The sequence below is a fragment of the Canis lupus genome, chromosome 32 (assembly GCF_011100685.1).
Source record: "Canis lupus familiaris isolate Mischka breed German Shepherd chromosome 32, alternate assembly UU_Cfam_GSD_1.0, whole genome shotgun sequence".
In the NCBI taxonomy this organism is placed as follows: domain Eukaryota; kingdom Metazoa; phylum Chordata; class Mammalia; order Carnivora; family Canidae; genus Canis; species Canis lupus.
This window is the reverse complement of record NC_049253.1, coordinates 35,204,107-35,231,100: the sequence shown is the minus strand read 5'-3', so window position 1 is coordinate 35,231,100 and position 26,994 is coordinate 35,204,107. Positions and strand designations below refer to the sequence as shown.

At 34.5% G+C, this 26,994-nt stretch overlaps 1 protein-coding gene across 6 annotated transcripts in view; it reads left to right on the top strand.

Annotated features, from left to right (window-relative positions):
• Positions 1–26,994, top strand: part of CFAP299 (cilia and flagella associated protein 299) — a 581,386-nt gene that overhangs the window by 202,784 nt on the left and 351,608 nt on the right. For 5 of the 6 annotated variants that reach the window (XM_038582314.1, XM_038582316.1, XM_038582319.1 and 2 more), the window contains one exon: positions 19,395–19,485. In XM_038582314.1, coding sequence (XP_038438242.1) covers positions 19,395–19,485 — 91 coding nt within the window. The remainder of the gene's footprint in view (positions 1–19,394; positions 19,486–26,994) is intronic. The other variant, XM_038582318.1, reaches the window with a different exon arrangement.

The following is a 26,994-nucleotide window of genomic DNA, read 5'->3' as shown; positions in this document are numbered from 1 at the left end:
TGATGGGGATTTTTTATACTTGATAATTATCAGAGCAGCTAACCACAGAGAAGGATCAGAGAAGCAGATGATTCAATTCTTGCTCTGATCTTTATGTCCTAGTCAAATTAAAACCTTGTTACAAAAGAGAAATTTGCTTCCCTTAAGACATTTAGTAATATATTTTCCCCTTTCTGAAAAACATGATGGAGAAATTATTTTACGTGCTTTAGTACATAATATGAACAGAAAATAAATATTTCATATGACAGAAAAGATAATTGTGAGAAATAATATACATGAAGTTTATTTCTAACTTTCCTTAGACATTGTTGAAATGTAATTTCTCTGTTTATGTGTATTCCATATAAACTTGGTTAAGCTTATTTGAATTCTTCATTTCCATGTTGCTTCATTGTGGTTGGTAGTTCTGATCATTATGAGGATTAAACATTTTTTTTTTCAAAGAAACAGATGGGTTAATTCAATCAAATCTATAAATGTGTGGAAGATATATATGAGTATTTTCCTTCTTAGCATTATGTTAGGTAAGGGAACTTTAGAATATTTTTGATGTTGTATTATATACCATCTCTACAGGTTTATTTGGTGTACACTGTACCTCATAGCTTTTATCAAACTCTCTTCTAATTATTTGTTTAATGTTCTGTCTTCTCCCATTGCATTTATAACCTTTTATGGGAAGGGACTATATATTATCACATTTCTTCTAATTCTTAACAGAGTAACTGATGCAGTAGGTGATTCATATAATAATTCATTCTGTTCTCAAGTATTTATTGAAGCACTCTGCTACTCTTTGAGTGGAAAGAGTTAAGGAAAGTAAATAAGGTTCTTGGTCTCACTAGATTGAGTTCAGTGAGGATAATAGACATTTAATAAGCACAAAAATAAATGTTATAATGCTATAAAGAAAAAGAAAGGGATTCTAAGTGAATTTATGGGAACTCTAAAATAATGTGGTAGGTATTCCAAGTAGTTTAGATATTATCATGGTACTAGGCCACTGCTGAGCCACTGGCGAATGATGAAAAAGGAAATCAAGGACAGAAGGTGTATCATAAGAAAAATAAGAAAAAAATCCATTGTAAAACATGAGAGCTAAGCTCTTAAATCTCCATCTGTCTAATATGGAAACTCTAAGATACAAGAGGCTCTGGTAGTATGACTACAATGCATTTTTGTCTTATCTCTCTGAGGAGAACCTTACCATCTCATCTCTGTGTGAGTTCGTGTGAATTACGATTTTGATAGGATACGATTATTTGCTTAACTCATTCTTCCCCTCATATTACCATCTGGTGTGAGAACATTTTAATCTGCTGCATTTCCAAATGCCATGATTAATTTTCATTGAAATTGTGTAATAAGACCCTGTATGACTCAGATTAGAATGGAGATCAGAGAGGACTCTCTCAGGATCTGATGTTTAAGCTGTCATGTTATAGATAAGCAGGAATTAGAGAGACAAAATAAAACAAATCCCAGGTAGAATTTTCAGCAAAGAAAGTATTTTGTATGAAGACCTAAGGTGAGAAAGATGTCACCTGTTTTAAGAACTATACATGGCCAGTGTGTTCAGACGTTAGTGGGAAGAGAGTGGCAAGAAACATCTTGCAAAGTCTTTCATGACAGGTTTATTATTTTTATGTTTTATTCTAAATTCTACAGGAAACAATTAAAGGGCTTTGATCAGGTAAGGAACACATATGCACACATTTTTTAGGGTTCAATGAGGAAAATTAATTGGAGAGTTAAATTTGAGACACCAGCTAAGATACTACTGTAATATTTAACATAAATGATGATGATGGGTTGGATTTAGAGTATTGCTGAAGAAGACAGAGGAAATTGAATGCATCTTGGTAAGACTTTGGTGTAGAGAGGAAGACCATGTGAGTTCAACTATTAAAAAGTTTACAGGGATGCCTGGGTGGCTCAGTAGTTGAGTGTCTGCCTCCGGCTCAGGGTGTGATCCCATCCCTGGTTTTGGGAATGAGTCCCCATCAGGCTCCCTGCATGGGGCCAGCTTCTCCCTCTGCCTATGTCTCTGCCTCTCTCTGCCTGTGTCTCTCATAAATAAATAAATAAAATCTTTAAAAAAATTAAATTTTTAAAACAGAATTTCCAAAAACAAAGATGTTTATGTTTATACTTGTTGCACGTATGTTAATGGATGTTCTGTGAAATGACAAAAGTGATTCTTTGGTGAAATAAATTTTGGAAACACTGAGTTTAGGCAAGATTAAAGAGGTTTCTTCACTATAAGACTTTTCACTGCCTTTAAAAAATATGGCAGTGTGCAATGTGGAGTTTCAGCAGATGACAGTGGAAACTCCTGATGGAATTCTTGTAGGCTTAGTCTCTTACTGAACATACTTTGTGATTTGCTGCTTGTAGCAGCAAATGAGCTACCATAGAAACATATTTAATAGTTCATATTAAATATGTATTTTAATGAATACTTTTAGTTGATGGAAAGTATATATTTATGTGTTTTGGGAATTGAGAGGAGAAGGGATTTTGGAAAAAACATTGAAAGTACAATATAATTTTTAATAACTTTATTAAACAGAAAAAAGTTTATGTATTATAAAATTCACTTTGTACTTGCTGCAAAGCAAAAGAAAGAAGTGAAAATTTATCTGTACAAATTATTTTTTGTGAATTTCTTTCTCTGGTCATTCAAACTCCTTACTCATTACGAGTTCTCTAAATAATATAGTCATTTTTATATTATACAGAATTTAAAAGTCTATTAAATGCCATTATAATTTAAATATTATATAGTGACTATATATAGTAGGATAAAACAAATGCAGCCACTTAAAGTTTCACACACTCCAGGCCTGATCTGTCCATCAACATTAAGTTTTGTTTATCTATTCAGCAATCATTTATTGTGCTTAAACCTGTACTTGCACGTGTGGCATATAAAATTATGAAAAAGACATGACAGTTATGTTATCTCTAGAAAACATTTAGCCAACATTAGTATTTATTGATTGATAATAAGTACAGGTTATCCCATTATGATTTATTTGATTCAGCTGAATCCTGAGACAGCATATTGAACTCTTTCCTTCATATATTTAAATATGCACTTGTCTACATATGTTTGGCTGATCTGATATAGGCAGATTACACCTTTAATATATAATTTTATAATTTATACCCATAATAAACTATAATTTAATGCTTAAATATCTTTTGGGTTTTGCTTGGGTAATATCTTCTTATTTAAGTGGCTTAAAAATAGATTGTTTTATTATTTATTATTATTAATTAGTCATATCAAAAATGTTGGAGTTTGGCCCCGTGTCTCTTCTTTTAACCTCTACCACTCTTATCCTAATATAAACATTATCCCTAACTTAACTTCATTTTAGTTAACATTAACTAATCATTCACTATGATTCAAACTGTAGCAATGTATAAAATTTAGACTTATAAATATTAAAAAGTATTAGATGCACATTTCTAAAATCATAAAATATTATGGATAGAAATTGCTTCTTCATATATATTGAACTATGCTATAACTACATAGGGAGAGCTTCTCAGTTAAATATTTTCCCTTTCTTGGAAGTGATGGGTTTTTTAAATTTAGCAGAAAGCTGATAAAGTAACTTTAAAATATATATACACATATATTTATATAAATATATACACATATAGTTAACATACATATATATTCACACATATGTATATATATGTATGTATAGTTAATTCTGGATAAGTGACATTGGCCATGCTTCTGGTAACTCTGTTAACTGAAACATTCGTGCCAATATTTGGTCAGGTGTGCACTTATAGTATAAGCCAAAATTCTGATAACCGTAGAACTGTTCAACTAAACTATGTGAGCAATAATAATATATTTTAAAAATCATTTACTCTGTGGAGGTTCAAATATCTTATAGTAAGTGTAGTTTTTACAATTACTTGTTCATTTTATTAAACAATAAAATATGTGGTCTTAAGGTTCTTACAAAGGCATTTCCTGTTCAGTAGATTATGTAAGTAGCAATCAAATTTTTACAGTAGATTTTTCAGCTGACAACATGCCAACAATGTCAAAATGACTAACAGTCTCTGCTTTAAAAAATGACTTCCTAATCCAATTATTTCTTGTAAAGGATAGCACATTTTAAAAATCTTTAATTTAGAATTAAAATCATGATAGAAAGGTAAGATATACATAAATAAAATATATTTATTCAGATAACATATACATTGTTATTTCTAATTCATGTATATTCTAAGTTAAGGTATCAACTAATTGTACTATAAATAGTCTCATATATTAAAATTTTTTTTCTTAGAATGAGTTTTAGTTTTATACATGGAAATTCAGGTGTAGGGATCCCTGGGTGGCGCAGCAATTTAGCGCTTGCCTTTGGCCCGAGGCGCGATCCTGGAGACCCGGGATCGAATCCCACGTCGGGCTCCCAGTGCATGGAGCCTGCTTCTCCCTCTGCCTGTGTCTCTGCCTCTCTCTCTCTCTCTCTGTGTGTGTGACTATCATAAATAAATAAAAATTAAAAAAAAAAAAAAACGGAAATTCAGGTGTATAAATTTCCTTCAATGTTAAACCTAAGATTTCCTCACGACTAATATTAGAATTTTGCATAAAAAAGCTTTTTATTTAAGTAATATATCTATTAATGTTTTTAAAGGGCTGAAAACATTAAGATAAAAATGTAATGACGTTCTGTGCACTTTGGGGAAGATTTTAGGTACAAATACTCTGTAATAGACTCTAGTTTGTTTTCTTTATTGGGGCAACATATCAATGTTTCCTGGGACATCAGTTAATAAATGATATCAAATTACTGGCTTCAGTTAGAAATATTTAGTTCTAGTTAACTCAGGTTACCACACTTGATTGCTTTAATAATTGGGAAAATACAAATAGATTCTGCTCTCACTGAGAAAGAGAGTGTCTTCAAGTGGAAATGAACAAAACCATATTTTCTTTGATTCTGCTCTGTTAAATATAAAATTTATAGCATATATATAAATATATGTGTATGTATATAAAATTGTGCCACCAACTCTGTTCCAACCAGGTGAAATTCTCCACCAGAATATCTTGGGCCATAATGCTTTTTGCCAGAAATGAGTAGTTTATTTTATTATCTAGACTTTAAAGTTTTCTACCATATCTATATATTTGTATGGTCCAAAATATTACAAAAGAAACTGTAGAGAGGAAAAAAGTTATAGAAAGAAGGAAATATTTTGCTAACATGAAAGTTGATTTTAAAGATTTAATATATTTTTAACAAGAGTTTATTACTAAATCCAGTACTTTTATTTTTAGAGTATGTATTAATGAATAGCTAGTTATGGATAATAGATATATTTGTGAAATGAAAGATAAAATGTGGCTTTCTAGTTATTGCATGTGAAAAATATTTATTTTGAGCATAAAAATATTTATATTTTTTCACAAGAAATAAATTTCATCCTTCTCTTTTTAAGAGAAAGAGGGAAAGAAAGAGCAAGAACAAGAGAACAAGTGGGGTATTGAGGCAGAGAGAGAGAGGGAATCCCAGGCAGGTTCCATGCTCAATGTGGAGCCCAACACAGGGCTCTGTCTTATACCCTGAGATCATGACCTGAGCCGAAGTCAAGAGTTGGACACTTAACTGACTGATCCACTCAAGCTATACCTTCTCATTCTATACCTTCTAAATAAATATTTGTTGTGGTTGTCTATTTCTGTAAAACACATCATAGCTTTGAACATCTATTTCATTTTGCTCACATCTCTTGAGTTAGGAGTTCAGGAAGGGCTTGCCTGGATAGCCGGTCTCTGCTTGTTTGGTAACATCTGATGGGGCTAGAGCTAGATTCATTTCCAAGATAGCTTCTTCACTTATATATTTGGAGCCTCAGTGATCTCTCTATAAGACACTCTCTGTCTTCTCTCTCTCTCTCTTTTTCCCCAACTGGCAGCTCATACTCTAGGCCTCTTCATATAGCTTGGGCATTTCACAGCATGATGGCCTCAGTATAGTTGGTTTTCTTCTGTGGCATTTGGCTTCCAAGGACAGTGCATTCCAAGAGAAGGATAGAAGATGCAAAAAAAGAAATAGCAGAATTTCCTAAAAATAAGAATAGTGCAAATACAACTATCAGAATCAATGGGGCATATTTGAAGCAGTTTTCAGAGAAAAATATGTAGCATTAAAGATTTATTTCAATATAATGAAAAAATAAAAATGAATTAAGCACCCAATTGAAAAAGTAGAAGAAGGACTACAGAGTACCCAACAAAAGAAAAAGGAACAAAAGTAAGTAAGAAAAAAATGTAGAGTGAATCCAAATGCTCCTTCTTTGGGGGAAAAAATGAACAAAATAGTTAAATTACTAGCTAACCCAACTAAGATAAAAGGGAAAAACTATGAATACATAGAATGAGAAGTGACTAGGATGGGTATAAAGATTAAAACAGAAGACTTTTAAAAAATCAATAGAGGCTACTTTATGCAACACTATGAAAAGACATTTGTGAACATTAGATGACATAGATAAATTTTGTAGATAAACGCAATTATCCAAAATAGGCCATAGGAGAGATTAATCTTCTAAATAGATAAATTAGATAAAAATAGAGTGATATACAGTATGATAGTTTTTGAGTTCAGTTTGATGATTAGACTCCTCAAACACATGGTTTTAATCTAATACTACATTTAATTGGCTTAATAGAAAATTTAGGACTGGAGTTATGACAAGTAGAATATCTTCCTGTCTTTGAAAGTGGTAGCAATAATTCAGGTTCACATCATCTACAGGAGCTAGTGTACACATGGATTACCATGACACAGAGAAGCTGCAACTCCAGTTTCATGCCAGTCTTTGATACCGTTTTAGTTAAGGCAACCATCTTTAAAATCATAAGCTATGATATTTAGAAATTTAAAGTAATCCTGGTAAATGGTCATCGGTGTTTGATTTTTTTTTTTTAATGACCTTGCCAATTCAATTACAAAATCCATTTGGAAAAGCGAATAACCAAGAATATCCACACACACACACAAAACACCCATGAAAAAGAACATCAATGAGAGGAACTAGCTTTACCAGATATTAAAACATATAATTTCTATTATTAAGATAATGTGGCACTGATACACAAACAGACAAAGCAATGAAATAGAATAGAAAACAGAAATAGACCCAAGTGTATATGGAAAGACATCATCTCAAATCAATGGAAAAACCAAAATTGACTTGTAAATAATTGGTGTTGGGATAACTAAATAGCCACATGAAAAAAAGTTAAAATAGGATCAATTTATTACGTAGTACATCCAGATAAATGCCAAGGAATTAGAGATATAAATGTTAAAATGAATTAAGAAATAAACCTGTTTTTTTTTATTTTTATTTATTTATGATAGCCACACAGAGAGAGAGAGAGAGAGGCAGAGACACAGGCAGAGGGAGAAGCAGGCTCCATGCACCGAGAGCCCGACGTGGGATTCAATCCCAGGTCTCCAGGATCGCGCCCTGGGCCAAAGGCAGGCGCCAAACCGCTGCGCCACCCAGGGATCCCTGAATTAAGAAATAAAAAAGAAAACTTTCAAGTTCTAGAAGAAAATATGGATGGATTTCTCTATAGTTGGTGATTCAAAATCTATAGTAAGGGAATGATTTGTAACATTTATAAATTATTTTAATAGCATAAAAATGAAACATTTTCTTGGTAAAATGCACCATAAGCAAAATAGAATGACAAATGAAAAGCTAGGGAAAATATTTGCTACTTATATCACAGAAAGAGCTAAAATTCCTCATGTTTGGGCACCTAGGTGGCTCAGTGGTTGTGTGTCTGCTTTTGGCTCAGGTCATGATGCCAGGGTCCTGGGATGGAGTCCCACATCAGGCTCCTCACAGGGAGCCTGCTTCTCCCTCTGCTTATGTCTCTGCCCCTTTCTCTGTGTCTTTCATGAATAAATAAATAAAATCTTAAGATTCCTAATGTTTAAAGAAGAATATAGAGAAGAAAGAGGCCCATGATACTATAGAAAAATGAGCTATCAACATACAGTTTAAAGATAAAGAGGAAAAAAAAATAAATAGAAGTGCAAGTGGTCTCTAAACATATGAAAATATGTTTAGTTTATATTAAGATAAATACACAGTTATGCTGAGTTTCTCATTACTAGACCAAAAGAAATGTAAAAACTTTACAAAATACTTTGTCAATGCTGTGCAGAAACTGGCACTATTATAAATTGTAGGGAGGACTGCAAAATGCCCCACCACATTGAAGAAGAATTTGGTAATATTTAACTAAATAAAATATTCATGTACTCTTTGACCAGCAATCCTACTTCTAGGGATTTATCCCCAAAATATAGTGGCAAAAACATGAAATGACCTATGCGAAAGCTAAACATTAAAGCAGTATTTATCATAGCAAATAACAGGAAACAAACCAATTACTATCAGTAGCTAAGTGACTAAACCATGATAAATCCCTACAATGGAGTACTATCTAACTAAGAAATGTTGCAAAATGTCTCTTACTACTATGGTATAATTCCCTGAATATACTGCTTAAATTAAAAAGCATGTTTGAGGAAAGTGTGTGTAGGAGGCTCCTATTTACATAAATAAATACCTAGCTATCTAGCTAGATAGCAAATAGGTATGCTTATATTAAAAATTGTTACAATTAAAAAAGAAATTTAAGGATACTTTTAAAAAATGATGCTCTACAAAGGGAAAGAAAAAAAAGAGACAAATCAAGAAATGACGGTCTGATGGTCACCAGAGGGGAGAGGAGAGGGATGAGTGAAATAGGTGATGGACATTAAAGAGTGTATTTGTGATAAGCACTGGGTGATGTATGGATGTGTTAAATCAGTATATTGTGCACTGAAATTAATATAACACTGTATGCTAACTAACTGGAATTAAAAATAAAACAAAATGATGATGCTCTGTATAGAAGGGAGAGGATGGAATAGGGTAGATAGAATTGGAGATGAAAACTAGACTTTTCTAAACTTCTAAATTAGATTTGATTTTAGAATTCTATACATATTTTTATCTAACTATAAAGCAAAATTTGAAATATCTTTCAAATTGAAATAAAATCGACAAATGAACCTAATTGTGTATCTAGCTGGTACCAAGTGAAGTATCTTTAAAGCACAGTAATCTGGCCATTCATCCCTAGAGGTATATACCCTAAGGAGAAAAAGACCTGTGAAAAGTCTTTTAAAAAAAAATTTAAGATTTTATTTAGTTATTGAGAGAGAGAGAGAGAGAGAGAGAACAAAAGCAAGAGAAGCTGCAGTGGGAGAGAGAAGCAAGCTCCCCACTGAGCAGAGAGCTTAACATGAGGCTCCATCCCACAACTCTGAGATCATGCCCTGAGCCAAAGTCAGATGCTTACTTAACCAACTGAGCCACTCAGACACCCTGCTCTGCATAAAGCCTTAAGGTGTTTTCAAGAAACCTATGGTTGATAATAGTTTTATTTTGAGACTATATTTGTGATAATTGAGTTATTACGTTGGTGTTTTTGAACCTCAAGATTTTTGGTTTGGACGAAAATTGTGGCTGTGAGAATACATTTTATATAGAGAGTAGAGTTAACTGAGGGTCCCTTCAGATGCTGCTCTTTGAAACCTGTTGTGCATTTGCACCATGGCCACACCTCTGATGGGCAGCTCTCCCTTGATGATGGAGTGTGACAGGGATATTAGGGTGGACCCGTGAATCTTTATTGGCTGACTTTGGTTCAAGGACGTGGCTTAGCCGAACCTTCTTTAGATGGCACCGCAGTCTGGGACGCTTCCATTCACCCCTCTCCTGCCTCCCCTGTCTGTCTCTGTCTCTCATTCTAATGTCTCATCTTTTCTAAACTCTCCCTGTCACTAGAGGTCATACTTAACCTCTTAGTACTGCCAGTTTTATAAGAAGCAACATAGGGGTTTATACAAAGGAGGTAATGCAGCAAGACTTCCTAACAGTCTTCTTCAGGCATCTTTCTTCCCCAAAGTCTCACATGGATACATCTCTTCTTCCCTTTTCTTCTTCCCTCCCCTTATCCGTATATTCTCTTCTCCTCTGAACCCACCACCCTGATGTGTGACAGTCCCTGCTATCTTGTGCAGTATGGGCTTCTGTTTTGACTGCTTGTCTCTGGTGAGAAGTTGCTCCCTGGAATTCCATTATGTCAAATTCTTCACCTTCCTAAATAGAATCTTTCAAATATTGTGAACTAGAGACAAACACGTGGAGATTAGGCATGTACAGCCTAAAGATGCTGAGCCTAAAGGCCTTCACCTTTCTAAAGCCTATGTACTCAGTGTTCTGTGGAGCCAAGAGGCTGATTCCCACAGGTAGAGAGAAGTCTGGAGGCAGGCATAGCAAACAAAAGCTTACTTTCTTTGTTTTCTGTTTTCTCATTGGCTTTCACTATGCAACCAGAAGATCAGGAAATCTATTTCAAATCAGATAAAAGATTTTGATGCCTCCCAGAAGGGAGTAAAAATAAAGTCATATTTTAATGTGTTTTCAGAATAAAATCACATTTAGAGACTAAACACATTTATTTCCTCTCTGAGCAACCTTTTCTTTTTGTCCCCCTTAAAGTTTGAGAACATCTTAACTTTCCATGTTTAGGAATTAACTAGAGAAATTTGACAGATGCTCCAAAAAAAGAGGAGTCCAGAGACTCTTTCACCAACAGAAGCCAGGCCATTTTGTTCCTCTAAGAAAAGCTCAACTTTTCATCCAGGAGGGAGTAGTTTGAGTGATGGAAGATACCACAGATTTCAGGACCGCACTTGGGTTTTCCTCAAAATAGAAGATGAAAGGAACAGCTGTTGAGTGTACATGTTAGTGCTTCTTGTCTTTCTTCTGTGTGCTTCGAACAGTTGAAGCTTCTTCCCAGATATGTTGATAGCTTTACTGTACATTTGGTAATTTATAAACAAAGGGTGGAAGGGGGAGTGATGCCATTTATCTTAGTGGAAATTTTATTCTCATTCCTCCTTACCAATAAATGAATCTCATTTCTCAAGAAGTCTTTTTCTTTCTGAAAGTAATTAGAATATTAAATTGATGACCTCCTGGAAATTCCGTAGAAGTCACAGTATGTAGTGTAAAAATTCCTAAACCATAAATCTTTCTAGATATAATCCTGATTGACTGGACTTCTAAGAAACATTGCTTCAATTAAATGTAATAAAGAAAGGAAGGAAGAAAGAAAAAAGCCACCAAGAATAGTTCACAGGAAAATACAGGAGAATCAAAAACCACACATTGCATTTAGCTCCACAATTTTTCCCTCTTAGATCTTTAAAAAATAATCCCTTAGATATTAAAGGTAGATTCTCCTACTGTATTAATGCTCAAAGGAAAGGATTTGAAATTGTTCACTGGTTGCTTTTATTCTTTCTATACATTTTTGGTAATCATGTAGCCTTTGGAGGACATACAACTTAGAAAAGTATGTATATAACAAAAAGTAATCAGAGAAATGCAAAGTAAAAGCACAGTGAGATGCTAGTACAAACACAGTGAGTTGCTTAAGAGAGCAGTTACCAGAAGCAGACCATGTTGGTACCCTGTCCTCAGACTTCCAGTCTCTAGATATGTGAAAAAATACATTTCTTTTGTTTAAGACACCCAATCAATGGTATTTTGTTATAGCAGCCCAGATTGATCATACAGAGCAAATGTAAAATAATACTCTGAAAGGAGGATTGTGAAGATGTTTACCACGTTAGAGAAATTTCTAAAACGCTATTTGAGGAGAAGCAGGATTTTTCCTCTAATTTATGTAAATAGCAAAGCAAAGAAGGTGTCATTGTCCTGTAGAAAATGTATAAGGCAAAGTAACAGATGCCCTACATAAAAGTACTATAGAAATATATCTCCCATATTTAATACTCAAATAAATTGTCTAAAAATCTACACACTGTGATAAGTAAAATCATACTTTTTATCAAGTTTGCAACAATTTTCCATTTTGGCCTCTGAAAAATAAATTTCTATTATTTGAGACCACACAAATACATGCATGTAGTTTTGTCAGTAAACTTATCCATGGAAAATAAAGCTGTTTCTGAAAACTGCTTTTTCATAGATGTGTGCTCATTTTCTAAGAAGATAATGTAGAAATTTTACAATAAACTTTTGCTCATCCATTACATTTTACTATACTCTCCACTAAATTTTTCTAAACGGAGTGTACAAAAACATCATTTCAAAGTAACTGAGGCACAGAGAAGCTGAATTACATATTCCAAGTGCAGATGAATTGGATAGAAATTCTAGAATTATTTAATGTAGGCTATGCCAGATTTCACTGACTAGAAATCAAACCTATGTCTAAACAAGTGCTTGATCAGAATTCTGGTCTAGACTGGAGTGATGATTATGGCTGATTAGTTTCCCACAGAGGTTTCAAGACCACCAGCCTCTGGTTACTCCTAGAGGCACCTCCTGATGGAGGTTGCACCTTCACCCTACCCCATTCCTGTTAATTTCAGTTTCCTCTCACCAGTGAATTCTCATTGTTTTCTGTAAGAATATTAAGGCATCAAATGATGTTTTGATATATTGTGAGGCTTCAGTATGGTAAAATAAAGCCTTGGAGTTAGTGACATTTAAGTTAAAAACTGAAGGCCAACTGATTATAAGCAAGTTCATTTTTAAAGTGGAAATAAAAATGTCCTCCCTTGGGCTTGATTTGAAGATAATTGAAAGTATTTGCAAAATACCTGACATAGAGACTAGTATAATGACTGCCCAACAGATAGAACAGTATTGCTATCAAGATGGATTTAATCTCAAATTTGATTTAGTGTTTATTCAGAAACTGCTTATTTGAACACATCTCAATGATTATTCAAACCTTGCCTATTAGAAAACTCCTAATTTTACATTTAAAATTCTGAGATGATTAATAACTCATGAAGATTTACTGAAAGACTTTGTAATCTTTAAAATAAGTGACCTCTTTCTTTTTTTTAATATTTTATTCATTCATTCATTCATTCACTTATTCATTCATTCATTCTTGAGAGACACAGAGAGAGAGAGGCAGAGACACAGACAGGGAGAAGCAGGCTGCATGACGGGAGCCCATGGGGACTTGATCCTGGGACTCCAGGATCATGCCCTGGGCCGAAGGGACCCCCTAAAATAAGTGAACTCTTAAGAAAATAACTTAAGGGCAGCCCGGGTGGCTCAGCAGTTTAGCGCTGCCTTCAGCCCAGGGCCTGATCCTGGAGACCCGGGATCGAGTCCCACGTCAGGCTCCCTGCATGGAGCCTGCTTCTTCCTCTGCCGCTCCCGCTCTCTCTGTGTCTCTCATTAATAAATAAAATCTAAAAACAAATAATAAGAAGAAAAGAACTCAAGGAAATGTTTCTATTTTAACAGCTTTCCATTTTTTTCTTTTGTTATTTACTCTCTTGGAGTGTCAATCTAGTAGTACAAATATATATGAAGACACAAACAACATAATTAAATCATAAAACCACGAGTCTAATTGCTGAGAATTAAGAATCTGTTTAGATTCATTCATGTAGGATTATATAAATGCCTTTAGCTAATGATTAAACATGATTGGTAAAAAATAACTCATTGATACAACTTTTACCCCATTTTGAAAGTATAAAACAACATTTTGAGTGTAAACAACAAAGATGGAGTATTTAACTTTATAAAACTTATAACCCTAATATTTTGTAATAGGCCTACTTTACTTCTTGAGGAAGTGACTCCTTTTGTAATATTTGTTTAAGCAAGGTTTCTCAGGTCACTGACTGTTAAATAAATCTAGTTAAGTAAGAGTAATGCATGTTAAAGATTTAAGAATTTCTTACCACATACTGAATTAACTTTCTTGCCCAATATTTCCCCTTGCTGAGAAGTTTCTGGTTCTCAGATGTAGTGTGGTATAATAATTGATTATTTATATAACTTTTTGCTTTTGCTGCATTTGGCTTAGGAGTTTTAGACCTTATCCTCTCTGTTCCCAGTTTATGTAACAAGAATACTTTTATCTTTCTCATAGAGGTTATAGGAAATGGATGTCTATGTATGTAAGACTTAAATAATAGTAAAAAAAAAAGGAGGAATAGTATGATCTTAATATATCGTCAGTATAAAATGATTTTTAGACTGATTATAAAATTAATATTTGGTGATTAATAACAGAGAGTGGTCATTTTAAAGCTCGAGTTTTATAGCAGCTGGAGGTTAGGAAGTTATTTAGTCTATCATGAAACTCAGATTCAGAAAAATGTGACTTGGACTAAATCAGTTGGTAAATGAATAGGAATTAAAGACTGATGTCCCATCTTATATTTCAGTTTAATTTCCATCATGTCATGCTTCCATTTGAAAGACTTAACTTTCTATTAAAAACAATTTCAATTTAATTACATAAGTAGTACAGTCTCCAAGGAAATCCTTAAAGTATTACAAATGAAGTTAAAGTCCAATTTGATCATCAAGCCAGTCTTGCAACATCTTTTTTCAGAAGGGTGAGCAAATTTCATATGGTGAATGTATCTTTTTGAATTAGGTTTAGTTAAAATTCATAGAAAAAACTCAAAATGACAGTCTATGAAACAAAATATAAATTATTTTCTAGCAGTCCAGATGGTATCAATCAAGGCTGGGTTGATGTACCAGGGTGTCAGGGTCCCTGTTTCTTTCTCTTGTTGCTCCATAATCATGGCCTCCAATTTAAGTCAAGACAGCAGCTGGAGCAATTGTCATTATATTGCCTTCCAACTAGAGGAGAAAGTATACCTTCCTCCTCTCTAAGTAGACTTCCTAGAAGTTTAACAGAATTTTCATTTGGATTCCATTGTGTAAAAGTTAGTCATATGGATATACCTACCTGGAAGAGAAGCTAGGAAATGTAGTCTTTATTCCAGGAAGCTACATTCTCTGCTAAAAGCCCTAAAAACTAGGGTTTAATTTTTATGGAGGAAGAGAGGTCAGTGTCTGATATAGTAAGTGTCCAGGGGCAGCAAGAATTCTACTTCTTGCTATTTCTTTTTTCCTGCCTGGCCCAGATATCTGCTAGGCCTGGTAGAATTTTAGGACTTCTTTCCTCATTAATGGATGGTACCTAGAAATCTATTTTTCCAACTTTTCACATCTGATGCATCTGGGGATAACTTTGATCTTTCTTAGCACTCATAAACATCTATTCCAAAGAACAATAACAACAATAGAAATAAAACAATAAGTGGCAGAGTATGTAATAACAACTCACCAAATCATACCACGTATGCTTTTGTGATTATACAAATATATACATAAGCTATAGAAAATAAAGGATCCATGCAAAATTGATAGATACACCTTTGGTGTTGTAGGATTGGGGTTGGTTATCAAATTTGATTATAACTTTTCTGTAATATTCTGAAGATTTACAACAAAATGAGATGTGTTTGGAGAGGTAGGAGGAGTGGAAAGTAGACTTACTATATGTAAATGTTTAGGACCTCTAGAGTACCAATACTGATTATCATTGATAGGAAGAGAAAGTTGAATGATAAAGCTATGTAGCAGGAATGAAGAATAGACACTATAACTCCAAATGATTTTCATGCTTGTGTCTGTTTATGATGTACATTCTTATGAAGTGAAGTGATATTGGTCAAGCTTGCAGCATGTTCATTAGCAAAGGTTTGGGGGATGTGAGTTTTTACATTAGTGGGTAACTTGATTGACTGTTCTATCAAGGTATAGAATATGGGAGAGACAATTGTCCAAATAAAAATCAGGGTTCTGTGACCAGTACAAAAGGGAAGATTGTTGGGGAGGCAAAACCAACAGATATTTACAACTCTCATAGAAGACCACGTACCAGTCTGTTTCATTGCTTCAGCTGTGATTTTTATCATATAGGTATGTGGTGTTGGGGGCAAGGTTCTGTTTCAGAGCTGAAGTTAGCGATCTTAATTTTCAAAAGGATCTGTACTTGGTTATATTGCAATAAATCCGTTGTTTAACAAAATTTCTGTACTTTTAAATTTCACTCAGAAATCATTTTCTTTATTGCTCTTGTTTACTGAGCTATCTACTCTTAACCTTTGATTATGCTATAGGAAGCAAGGGGCACATGGACTACCATTTACAAATACTTTGCTACTCTTCCCAAGACAGGATTATACATTTCACTGATTTCAGACTTGGCCATGGTGCTTCCTTTGACCAATAAAATGTGAGTGTAAGTGACACAAGTCTCTTATAAGTAGACTCTTTAAGAGCCATTATGTGGCCATGTTCTCTTTTCCTTCTGTGCAATAACCAAAGATGTCTTAGGTGGAAACTGTTTCTTCAGCCTCTTAGTTTATCCCTCCAAGATGAAGAGCCTCAGTCAACCTATTATTGATGCATAGCACTATTGAGGAATAATCTTGTATAAGCTGCTGTGATTTGTGACTGTAATATAAATGGACTAGTCATAACTGATGTACTTGTAAAACTAGTTTTCTGTTTAAAATTCAGAGAATTTCTTGTTTTAAATACAGACCACAAATAGGAAAACTGACAAAGTGATTAGAAGATTATCTTGTGAATAATGGAGAAACAATACATGTTTTTTGAGCAAGCAACTGACAAAATACATTTGATGTTTTTGAGATTTAATATTGGAGCATGCAAAATTATATTGCAATATGGAAGAGTTACTTTTGGAAAGAACAATGAATTAAAAATTAAAAAGTTTCTGAAATATTTTATTCTGTCCATTGGTGGCGATTTTCTATGGATATTAGATATTTGGATGATTAGTTGATGTTGATACAAGTCAAGACACATGAAGCTAGAAAAGCAAAAGGAAGACAAGTTATGATCAATTTAAAGGGTTGCATTTCTAGATCAACAAAACCAGTAAGTTACATGTTGTACAGGTCTATATTGATTTAATGAAACCTAGTATTGATCTCTTTTTCAACACCCCACAAAAATAAGTCACCAGGTCTGTTTTACCTCTTAGGTATTTCCCAAATCTGTCCCTCCCTATCCTGACCACCACTGCTTTAAATCAGATCTCCATCATCTTTGCTAAAATTTTGTAATAGCCCCCAAATTAATCCCTATAATGTTACTCTCCTTCCAAGCTATGTTTCTCATACTGCTCAATATTCTTCTAAAACACAGACTTGATGATCTTATTTCCTTGCATTAGATATTTGTGGTTCAACATCCCCTGGAAGACACGGTCCAATCCTTAACATAAAATAAGGCTTTCCCAGAGAGGCAGCATGGCCTAGTGGTTCTGAGAATGAGTTCTAGAACCAGACTGCCTGGGTTTGAGTTTGTTATGATTAGCTGTGTGACCTTAACTAAATATTTACAATTGTATGTCTATAAAACTATTATCTTTTATTAATATCATATGGTTTCTCCTTAACTTCCTGTACTACTTTGTGACTGCTTTACAATTATCCACGGGCACTTTGCAGGTTTAAATCTCCATCCTTTTATTCTTCTGTAGTTACTGATACCTCTATCTCTTTTCCATTCCCACCCCAAGATGATGCTATATTATCTTTTAACATTTTGTTTGATAATTGCTTTTAAACTTAAAATTAAGTCACTTTTCCTTGAATAGATAGGATATTCTCACATGAACTCCTCTGACACTCCATCCATATCTCTATTTGTTACAGTTAGCACATGGTAGGACATTATAATGTGGCTGTATCTATACACTTCTATGAAATAGCAGGCAACTCGAGAACAGGAATTATGTCTTATTCATCTCTTTGCCTGATACAATTCCTAGTACCTAGCAGAAACAATAAAAATGTTGAATAAAAAGGAAATTGCTGTTTGAAGAAAGGATTATTATTTCAAAAATCACTCTTGAAATCACTCTTCATTATGTGGTTCAGTGTAGCTTAATGTCATACATTTTTTAAAAAGTTCAGGGAAAACCATTGCTTTCTAAAATTCTTTAAAAGCTTTTTTATCAAGATATAATTGATATATATAGCATATTATATTGGTATTATATTGACAATAGAATATTAGTTTCAGATGTACAACATAATGATTCAACATATGTATATATGTGTATATAAATGAACACCCCACTAAATTTAATTAACATCCATCACTACACATAGCTATAAATTCTTTTTTTGTGATGAAAGCTTTTAAGATCTACTCTTAGCAAATGCCAAATATACAAGTATTATTAATTATGATTGATATAGTTACAGAATACTATATGTTACATTCCCATAACTTACTTATTTTATAACATCTCTTGAATCCTTTTTTTAATTTTTTTTTTTTTTTTTTTTTTAGTATCTACACCCATCATGGGGCTTAAAATCACAGCCCTGAAATCAAGTCTCATACTCCACCAACTGAGCCAGCCGGGTACCCTGTATTCTAAATCTTTCTTTCTTTCTTGGATGGAGGGATGGCTGGAGGTGCGGGCGGGAGGTCTGTGAGGTGAGGGAGTGATGGAGGTCTTGGGGTAGGATGGTAGGGCTGGGGGGGACGTGAGGGGCGTAGGGTGCGGTGAGGTATTTATTTCTTCGTTCTGTTTTCTTCTTTCTCTTTCTTTTTCTTTCTCTTTTCTTTCTTCTTTCTTTCTTTCTTTCTTTTCATTTCTTTCCTTCCTTCAGTCCTCCTTTCCTCCTTCCTTCCTTCCTTTCTTTCTTCTTTCTTCTTCTTTCTTTCTTTCTTTCTTTTTTAAGAGAGAGAGAGAGAGAGGCAAAGACATAGGCAGAGAGAGAAGCAGGCTCCCCATGGGGAGCCTGATGCTGGATTTGATCCCAGGACCCCAGGATGCCCTGAGCTGAAGGGAGATGCTCAACTGCTGAGCCACACAGGCGTCCCTCTAAATGTTTCTTTTTATTTAACAGAGACGACTCAACCTAGTTTCTTTCCTTTTTTGCTTTTCTCATATCCTCATAGAGGTAAGATTAATGCTGTATACTAGTGAGGCAATTGGCTTAGGTTTCTAGTATTTTAATTTTCTTGTATTAAATAAATAAGTTGTGTTTAAGTTATAAGCAATCTAAAATTATTTTGGGTAGTGAGAGGTATGAATATATTAAATTTGCATGGTGTGATAAAAAGAATAAAATGGACATGTAAATGAAATTAACTGTATCTAGCTTGAGTATTGATATACACATGTATATTATTTATGGACTTGATTCTAATTATTCATACATGCATTCCTCAAACTGACGAATATAGTAAATTATAATAATTGTGTGTGACTTATGATGACTGTGTTTGTAGTTTTTGTGTTATAAGGAAATTGTCACTTGGAATAAAGAAGCATGATTGTTGGCCCCTGAATGTTTTTAATATATTTGTTTTCTAATATGTTGTAACCAAAGACCTGCCTTTTATAGGACATTAACAAGTGCTGGTAAAGACCTGCAAGATAATTTTCTGAAGGCTTTGGCACTGAGAGAAGAAGACAATCGCAATGGAAAAGTGAGCGTGAGTACATTTCACCCAACAGCTAAAAATGTATACTTATTGTATAATGTACTTATTGTAAAATTGTGTACTTATTGTATAATTATACAAATTATGTAGAAAAAATTTTATTCCCACTTATGTCTGTAGAAGTACCCACATGATGAAAAAAATAAGATTCTATACAGCTATTGTAGAGAAAATGCATGTACTTGATAGACTGGTTGTCATCTCCAACTTTGTGTTAGTCTTATGTTGAAACTTGCTGCTTCATTTCAGCTCAGCCTCATAGTACACTCTTCCAAGTCACATTATCCACTCACCCCCTCTGGATAAGTACTATAGAGAACATAAAAATAGAAAATTGAAGAAAAAGAAATTGAATAGAGAGTGGTTGGTTGCTTTAGCTAAAGTATATAGAAAATCACTTAGAGGAGGTGACATCTGTTAGGACTTCAATCACATGAGAAGGTAGCCACAGAATTTCAAAGAAGAGATACTCCAAATAGAAAAGGATTTGAGAGGAAGAGACATTCCAAGAAAAAGGAACAGCGTATTGAAAACTTCTGACATAATAGTAATCATGACATATTCAAGAGATGGTAAGAAGATCAGAATGGCTAGAATATATTTATTCAAAGGGATTATAGAGACAGGTGATCTGAGAGGAAGTCGGCAGGCAGATCATACAGATTTTAAGGAATTTTGATTATAAAGATAAATTACTCTTTAATTATAATTTTTATATTCTTCTATTTCTAAACTTATAAAGTCAAAGGACAACTTAAGTAGAGAAGTGACCTACTAATCTTTTTTAAAATTTAACTTATTTTTTATATTTTTGATAGTTATATTTGTTTTTTTAAAAAAGTTATTTAAATCTTAAATAATATATATATATTATTTATAATGTATTATAATGTATTATTGGTTCCAGAGGTAGAAGTCAGTGAGTCCTCAGTCTTATATAAAACCCAGTGCTCATTACATCACATGCCCTCCTTAATGTTCATCACCCGGCTACCCTGTACTTCCACCCTCCAGTGACCCTCAATTTGTTTCCTAAGATTAAGAGTCTCTTATTTATCTCCCTCTCTGATTTCATCTTGTTTTATTTATTCCTCTCTTCTGTTGATCCTCTGTTTTATTTTTTAAATTCCACATATGAGTGAGATCATATGATAATTGTGTTTCTCTGATTGACTAATTTCACTTAGCATAATATCCTCTAGTTCCAGCCACATCATTGCAAATGGCAAGATTTCATTTTTATGATGGCTGAGTAGTAGTCCATACCACACACACATACCACATCTTTATCCATTCATTTGTCTATGGACATCTGGGCTCTTTCCATAATTTGGCTATTATAGACATCACTGCTATAAACATTGGGGTGCAGGTACCTCTTTGGATCACTACACATTTATCTTTGGGATAAATACTCAGTAGTGCAATTGCTGGGTCGTAGGAAGCTCTGTTTTCAACTTTTTGAAGAAACTCCATACAGTTTTCCAGAGCGGCTGCACCAGCTTGCATTTTCACCAACAGTGTAAGAGGGTTCCCCTTTCTCCAAATCCTCACCAACATGTCTTATTTCCTGGCTTGTTAATTTTAGCCATTCTAACTGATGTGAGGTGGTATCTCATTGTGGTTTTCATTTGTATTTCCCTGATGCCAAGTGATGTTGAGCATTTTATGTGTCTGTTGGCCATTTATATGTCTTCTTTGGGAAATGTCTGTTCATGTCTTCCCCCCATTTTTTGATTGGATTATTTGTCCTTTGGGTGTTGAGTTTAATAAGTTCTTTATAGATCTTGGAGACTAGCCCTTTATCTGATATGTCATTTGCAAATATTTTCTCCCATTCTTTAGGTTGCCTTTTGATTTTGTCCACTGTTTCCTTTGCTGTGCAGAAGCTCTTTATCTTGATGAAGTTCCAGTGGTTCATTTTTGCCTTTGTTTCCCTTGCATTTGGAGAGGTGTCTAGCAAGAAGTTGCTGTCCAAGGTCAAAGAGGTTGCTGCTGCCTGTGTTCTCCTTTAGGATTTTAATGGATTCCTGTCTCACATTTAGGTCTTTCATCCTTTTTGAGTCTATTTTTGTGTGTCTGAGGAAATGGTCCAGTTTCATTTTTCTGCATGTGGCTGTCCAATTTTCTCAACACTATTTTTTGAAGAGACTGTCTTTTTTCCATTGGATATTCTTTCTTGCTTTGTCAAATATTAGTTGAACAGAGACCTGAGGGTCCATTACTGTGTTCTCTATTCTGTTCCATTGATCTACCTATGTTTTTGTCCCAGTACCATGCTAGATTACAGCTTTGTAACAGAGCTTGAAGTCCAGAATTGTGATGTCACCAGCTTTGGTTTTCTTTCTTTTTCAACAATTCTTTGGCTATTTGGGGTCTTTTCTGCTTCCATACAAATTTTAGGATTATTTGTTCCAACTCTATGAAATAAGTTGATGGTATTTTGATAGATATTGCACTGAATGTATAGATTGCTCTAGGTAGCATAGACTTTTTAACAGTATTTGTTCTTCCAATCCATGAGTATGGAATGTTTTTCCCTTTCTTTGTGTTTTCCTCAATTTCTTTCATGAGTGCTCTATAGTTTTCTGAGTACTAATCTTTTGCCTCTTTGGTTAGGTTTAGTCCCAGGTATCTTATAGTTTTGGGTCGAATTATAAATGGTATTGACTCCTTAATTTAACTTTCTTCTGTCTCATTATTAGTATATAGGAATGCAACTGATTTCTGTTCATTGATTTTATATGCTGCCACTTTGATGAATTCATGTATGAGTTCTAGTAATTTTGGGGTGGAGTCTTTGGGTTTTCCATGTAGAGTGTCATGTCATCTGTAGAGGTGAGAATTTGACTTCTTTGCTGATTCAGACGCCTTTTATTTCTTTTTGTTGTCTGATTGCTGAGGCTAGGACTTCTAGTATTATGTTGAACAGCAGTGGTGGTAGTAGACATCACTCGCATGTTCCTGACTGTAAGGAAAAGCTCTCAGTTTTTTTTCCCATGGAGAATGATATCTGCTGTGGGCCCTTTGTATATGGCTTTTATGATATTAAGGTATTTTTCTCTATCCCTAAAATGTGAAGAGTTTTAATCAAAGAAAGGATGCTGTACTTTGTCAAATGCTTTTTCTGCATCTATTGAGAGGATCATGTGGTTCTTGTCCTGAGAAGTGACCTAATCTTATTTACACTTTAGAAAGCTTGATCTCACTGCTGCTGTGCAGGGTGGAAGATGTGGAGAGGATGCCTAGAGAGAGGCAAGGAGGTAAGATAGGGAGCTTTTGTGTTTTTTTTTAAGGTTTTATTTATTTATTCATGAGAGACAGAGAGAGAGGGGGGGGTAGAGACAGAGGCAGAGGGAGAAGCAGGCTCCCCGTGGGGAGCCCAATGTGGGACTCGATCCCCAGACTCCAGGATCATGCCCCGAGCTGAAGGCAGATGCCCAACCGCTGAGCCACCGAGGCATCCCTGATAGGGAGCTTTTGTAATCAACCAGCAAGAGATGAAATTCTTACAACAAGGTGGTACTAATAGAGATAGAGGGAAGTTACCAAATCATGTCCTGTATTTTGGAGGCAGAATTTGATGTATTTGATGTGGAATATTAAATAAATGAAAGTAGGATGACTATTAGGTTTTTGTCTTGAACACATTGTAGATGATGATACTACTCACTATGACAGGATAATTCTTGAGGAATGCTGATTTCAGGAATCAGTAATGAAATTGCACCATGTTGGCAATTTAATTTTGTGATGCCTCTTGATACTCAAGTGGAGAAGTTGGTTGGTCTTTTACATATATTGCTTTGGAACTTAGGGGAGAAGTCTTGGCTAGAATATAAATCTGAAAGATACTAACATCTAAATGGTATGTAAAGTCATGGACTTGCAAATGTTGACTAGACAGCAAGTGTAGGTAAAAAGCCTGAGGTCTTATAATGGGTCTTTTGGGTACTCCAACATTTAGAGATCTGGAATGTTTGAAAAAGCCAGCAAAAATGATACTGACAAGTAGCAAGTAGAAGAAAAGTCAGGTGGAAGCAATGCTACAAACATGGGAGAAGAAACAATTTCAAAGGAAAGAATACTCACCATTGTCAAATGCTGCTAAGAGGTTAAATAAGATGATGCATTAGTTTCCCCTGTCTTCCATAACAAATTACTACAAACTGGGGGCTTACGACAACTGAAACTTATTTTCTCACAGTTCTGGAGGCCAGAAGTTTGAAATCACGATGTTGGCAGAACCGTGTTCTCTCTAAAGGATCTAGGGGAGAATCTTTTCTATGCCTTTTTTCTTAGTTTATCGTGTTTCGGGAAATCACTGATGTTCTTTGGTTTGTAGACATATCGCTGTAATCAATGCCTCCAACAACACATGGATTCTCCCTCTGCACTTGTGTTTGTCTTTTGTTCTTATAACAACACCAATCATATTGGATCTTCCTCCCCAGTTGAGTATGGCCTAACCTAGTTTTATTACATCTACAAAGATCTTATTTCCAAATAAGTTCATACTTATAGGTACTGAGGGTTAAACGCTCAACATCTCTTCTGTGGGGGCGCATAACTCAACCCACAACAAATGATAAAAAGTTTGACATTGTTTTTTGCTACGAAAATGCTATTGTTACACTGATGAGGGCTGTTTCAATGAGGGGTATAGGTAAATGTCTCATTGGAATAGGTAGAAAAAAGAAATAAAGTATGTAAGTGAAAATAAGGAGAAACAACTGTTTTTTGAGGATTTTTGCAGTGAAGTATAGTGTAGACATTGAGTGACAGCTGGAGTAGGGCCTGGAATCTAGGAAGTTCATTTTGTTGTATTTTAATTTAAGATGAATAATATGAACCCGTGTTTTCTGTTAATGGGAATTATCCAGTACAGTGTAGAGTATTGATGGTTTAGGAGAGAAAGGAAATAATTGCTGGAAAGAAGTCCTTAAAAGGAAGATAGATGGGAGGCAATACACTAGGAAGGGGTTTGTCTTTGAGAGGGGCAGAAGCCATCCTTAAAATTATAGCAAGAGGGGAGAAAGAGTCTGTAGGCACATCTGCTAAGTAGGTTGGTGAACTTGGGTTTGGGGTGATGAGGGAGCTCTACTATGAGTGTGTCTATTTTCTCTTCATTGTTGGTCTGAATGATCTTTAATTACATCATTATAGATTTGTTTTTTCCCTAAGAAAGGTACTAAATTTAACTTTTATTGAGTATGCTAAATAGTTGACCTTAAATGTTGGGATTTGGAAACTAGAATCTTATCAGACTCATTCATGGCTTTGCTGACTCTGAAACTAGCATGGTCATTTCTTTGGGTCTTTGAATTCCTGATATTATAATCAGCAGAATACATATCATTTTATCAGGGATGGCATTTAAGGCTTAAACTTTTGTTTCCTAGTCTGGTCTTAATGCAGACTCCAAATGGTTTTATAGAAAAGTATTTATAAGAGAATAAACATATTTTAGACAGATCTAATTATAAGGATCACAAGCTTACTTAAAAGCCATTTAGTAAATGGATATGCTTTTTAAAAAGTAGTCCTATAAAGTATATAATAGTCATGAGATTTGAATGTATATTAATTTGCTGTCAGCAGAAATTATATGTGAATTCTATGAGGTCTGAACTCTCCAAAGGAAATAACTGTTTCCTAAGTATTAGCATTTCTCTACATAGTGAGTGCAAAATGAATGGAGAACTTCAACCCAGAGGCTCATTTGCTGTTCTTTTTGTTTCATTTTAATGAAAGTATGTGCTAGAAAAATTATGATATAGTTTTAGAACTGATGTAGTTGATCTACATGACCTAATAAAGCTTGAAGGACTAATTCCATAGCAATTTTCTTAGGTAATTTTCTTTAAATGTAGTTAAGAAATTAGAAGAAGATTGTATTTATTTTCCCACATAAATACAAATCAAATACAACTTTTTATTTTATTTTTACATTGGGTGATCCCAGGTTTCAAATGCTGTTTAGTGAAATTGGATCCTGATCTGGGTGTCCTCTTTCTCCTTCTGGTCAACTAATTGCAAATTGAATTACTATTTTTCTCCATTTAGGCCTTGAGTTTCCTCTGCCAAAGGGTATAGAGCTTGGGAAAACAGAACTCCTGTCTGTCCCCACTTCCCAGTGGGCCTGCCTTCTTTAATACTTCAATGCTCAAGTTGTAGGATTACTTGCTTATTATATATACTCATACCATTTCTGCAAACCTACTGCTTAGGCATGTGGTCTTAGGGCTGTGCCCTGGGATGGAACAGCATTTTATGACAATTAAAAGTTTATAGATATTGTTTAGGTAAATACTTTTTTTAAAAAAAGCTTGTATTAAGCAGGGGGTAACTTGATTTAATGCAAGAATCAATATTATTTGATGAATGCCTCCAAATTTAATGTATAATACATACTACGTATAAATGTATGCATGGGTATACACACATATATAATAAGCATTTGATTAAAAAATATGCACATTCCTTTCTTTACATTTTTTTCCCAAAATACTCTTTATTTTTCTGAACAAGAATTTATTTTTTTATAATAAATTTATTTTTTATTGGTGTTCAATTTACCAACATACAGAATAACACCAGTGCTCATCCCGTCAAGTGCCCTCTTCAGTGCCCATCACCCATTCACCCCCACCCCCCACCCTCTTCCCCTTCCACCACCCCTAGTTCATTTCCCAGAGTTAGGAGTCTTTATGTTCTGTCTCCCTTTCTGATATTTCCCACACATTTCTTCGCCCTTCTCTTATATTCCCTTTCACTATTATTAATATTCCCCAAATGAATGAGAACATATAATGTTTGTCCTTCCCCGATTGACTTATTTCACTCAACATAATACCCTCCAGTTCCATCCACGTTGAAGCAAATGGTGGGTATTTGTCATTTCTAATGGCTGAATAATATTCCATTGTATACATAGACCACATCTTCTTTATCCATTCATCTTTCGATGGACACCGAGGCTCCTTCCACAGTTTGGCTATTGTGGACATTGCTGCTAGAAACATCGGGGTGCAGGTGTCCCGGTGTTTCATTGCCTCTGTATCTTTGGGGTAAATCCCCAACAGTGCAATTGCTGGGTCGTAGGCAGGTCTATTTTTAACTCTTTGAGGAACCTCCACACAGTTTTCCAGAGTGGCTGCACCAGTTCACATTCCCACCCACAGTGTAAGAGGGTTCCCTTTTCTCCACATCCTCTCCAACATTTGTGGTTTCCTGCCTTGTTAATTTTCCCCATTCTCACTGGTGTGAGGTGGTATCTCATTGTGGTTTTGATTTGTATTTCTCTGATGGCCAGTGATGCAGAGCATTTTCTCATGTGCATGTTGGGCAAGTCTATGTCTTCCTCTGTGAGATTTCTGTTCATGTCTTTTGTCCATTTCATAATTGGATTGTTTGTTTCTTTGGTGTTGAGTTTCATAAGTTCTTTCCAGATCTTGGAAACTAGCCCTTTATCTGATACGTCATTTGCAAATATCTTCT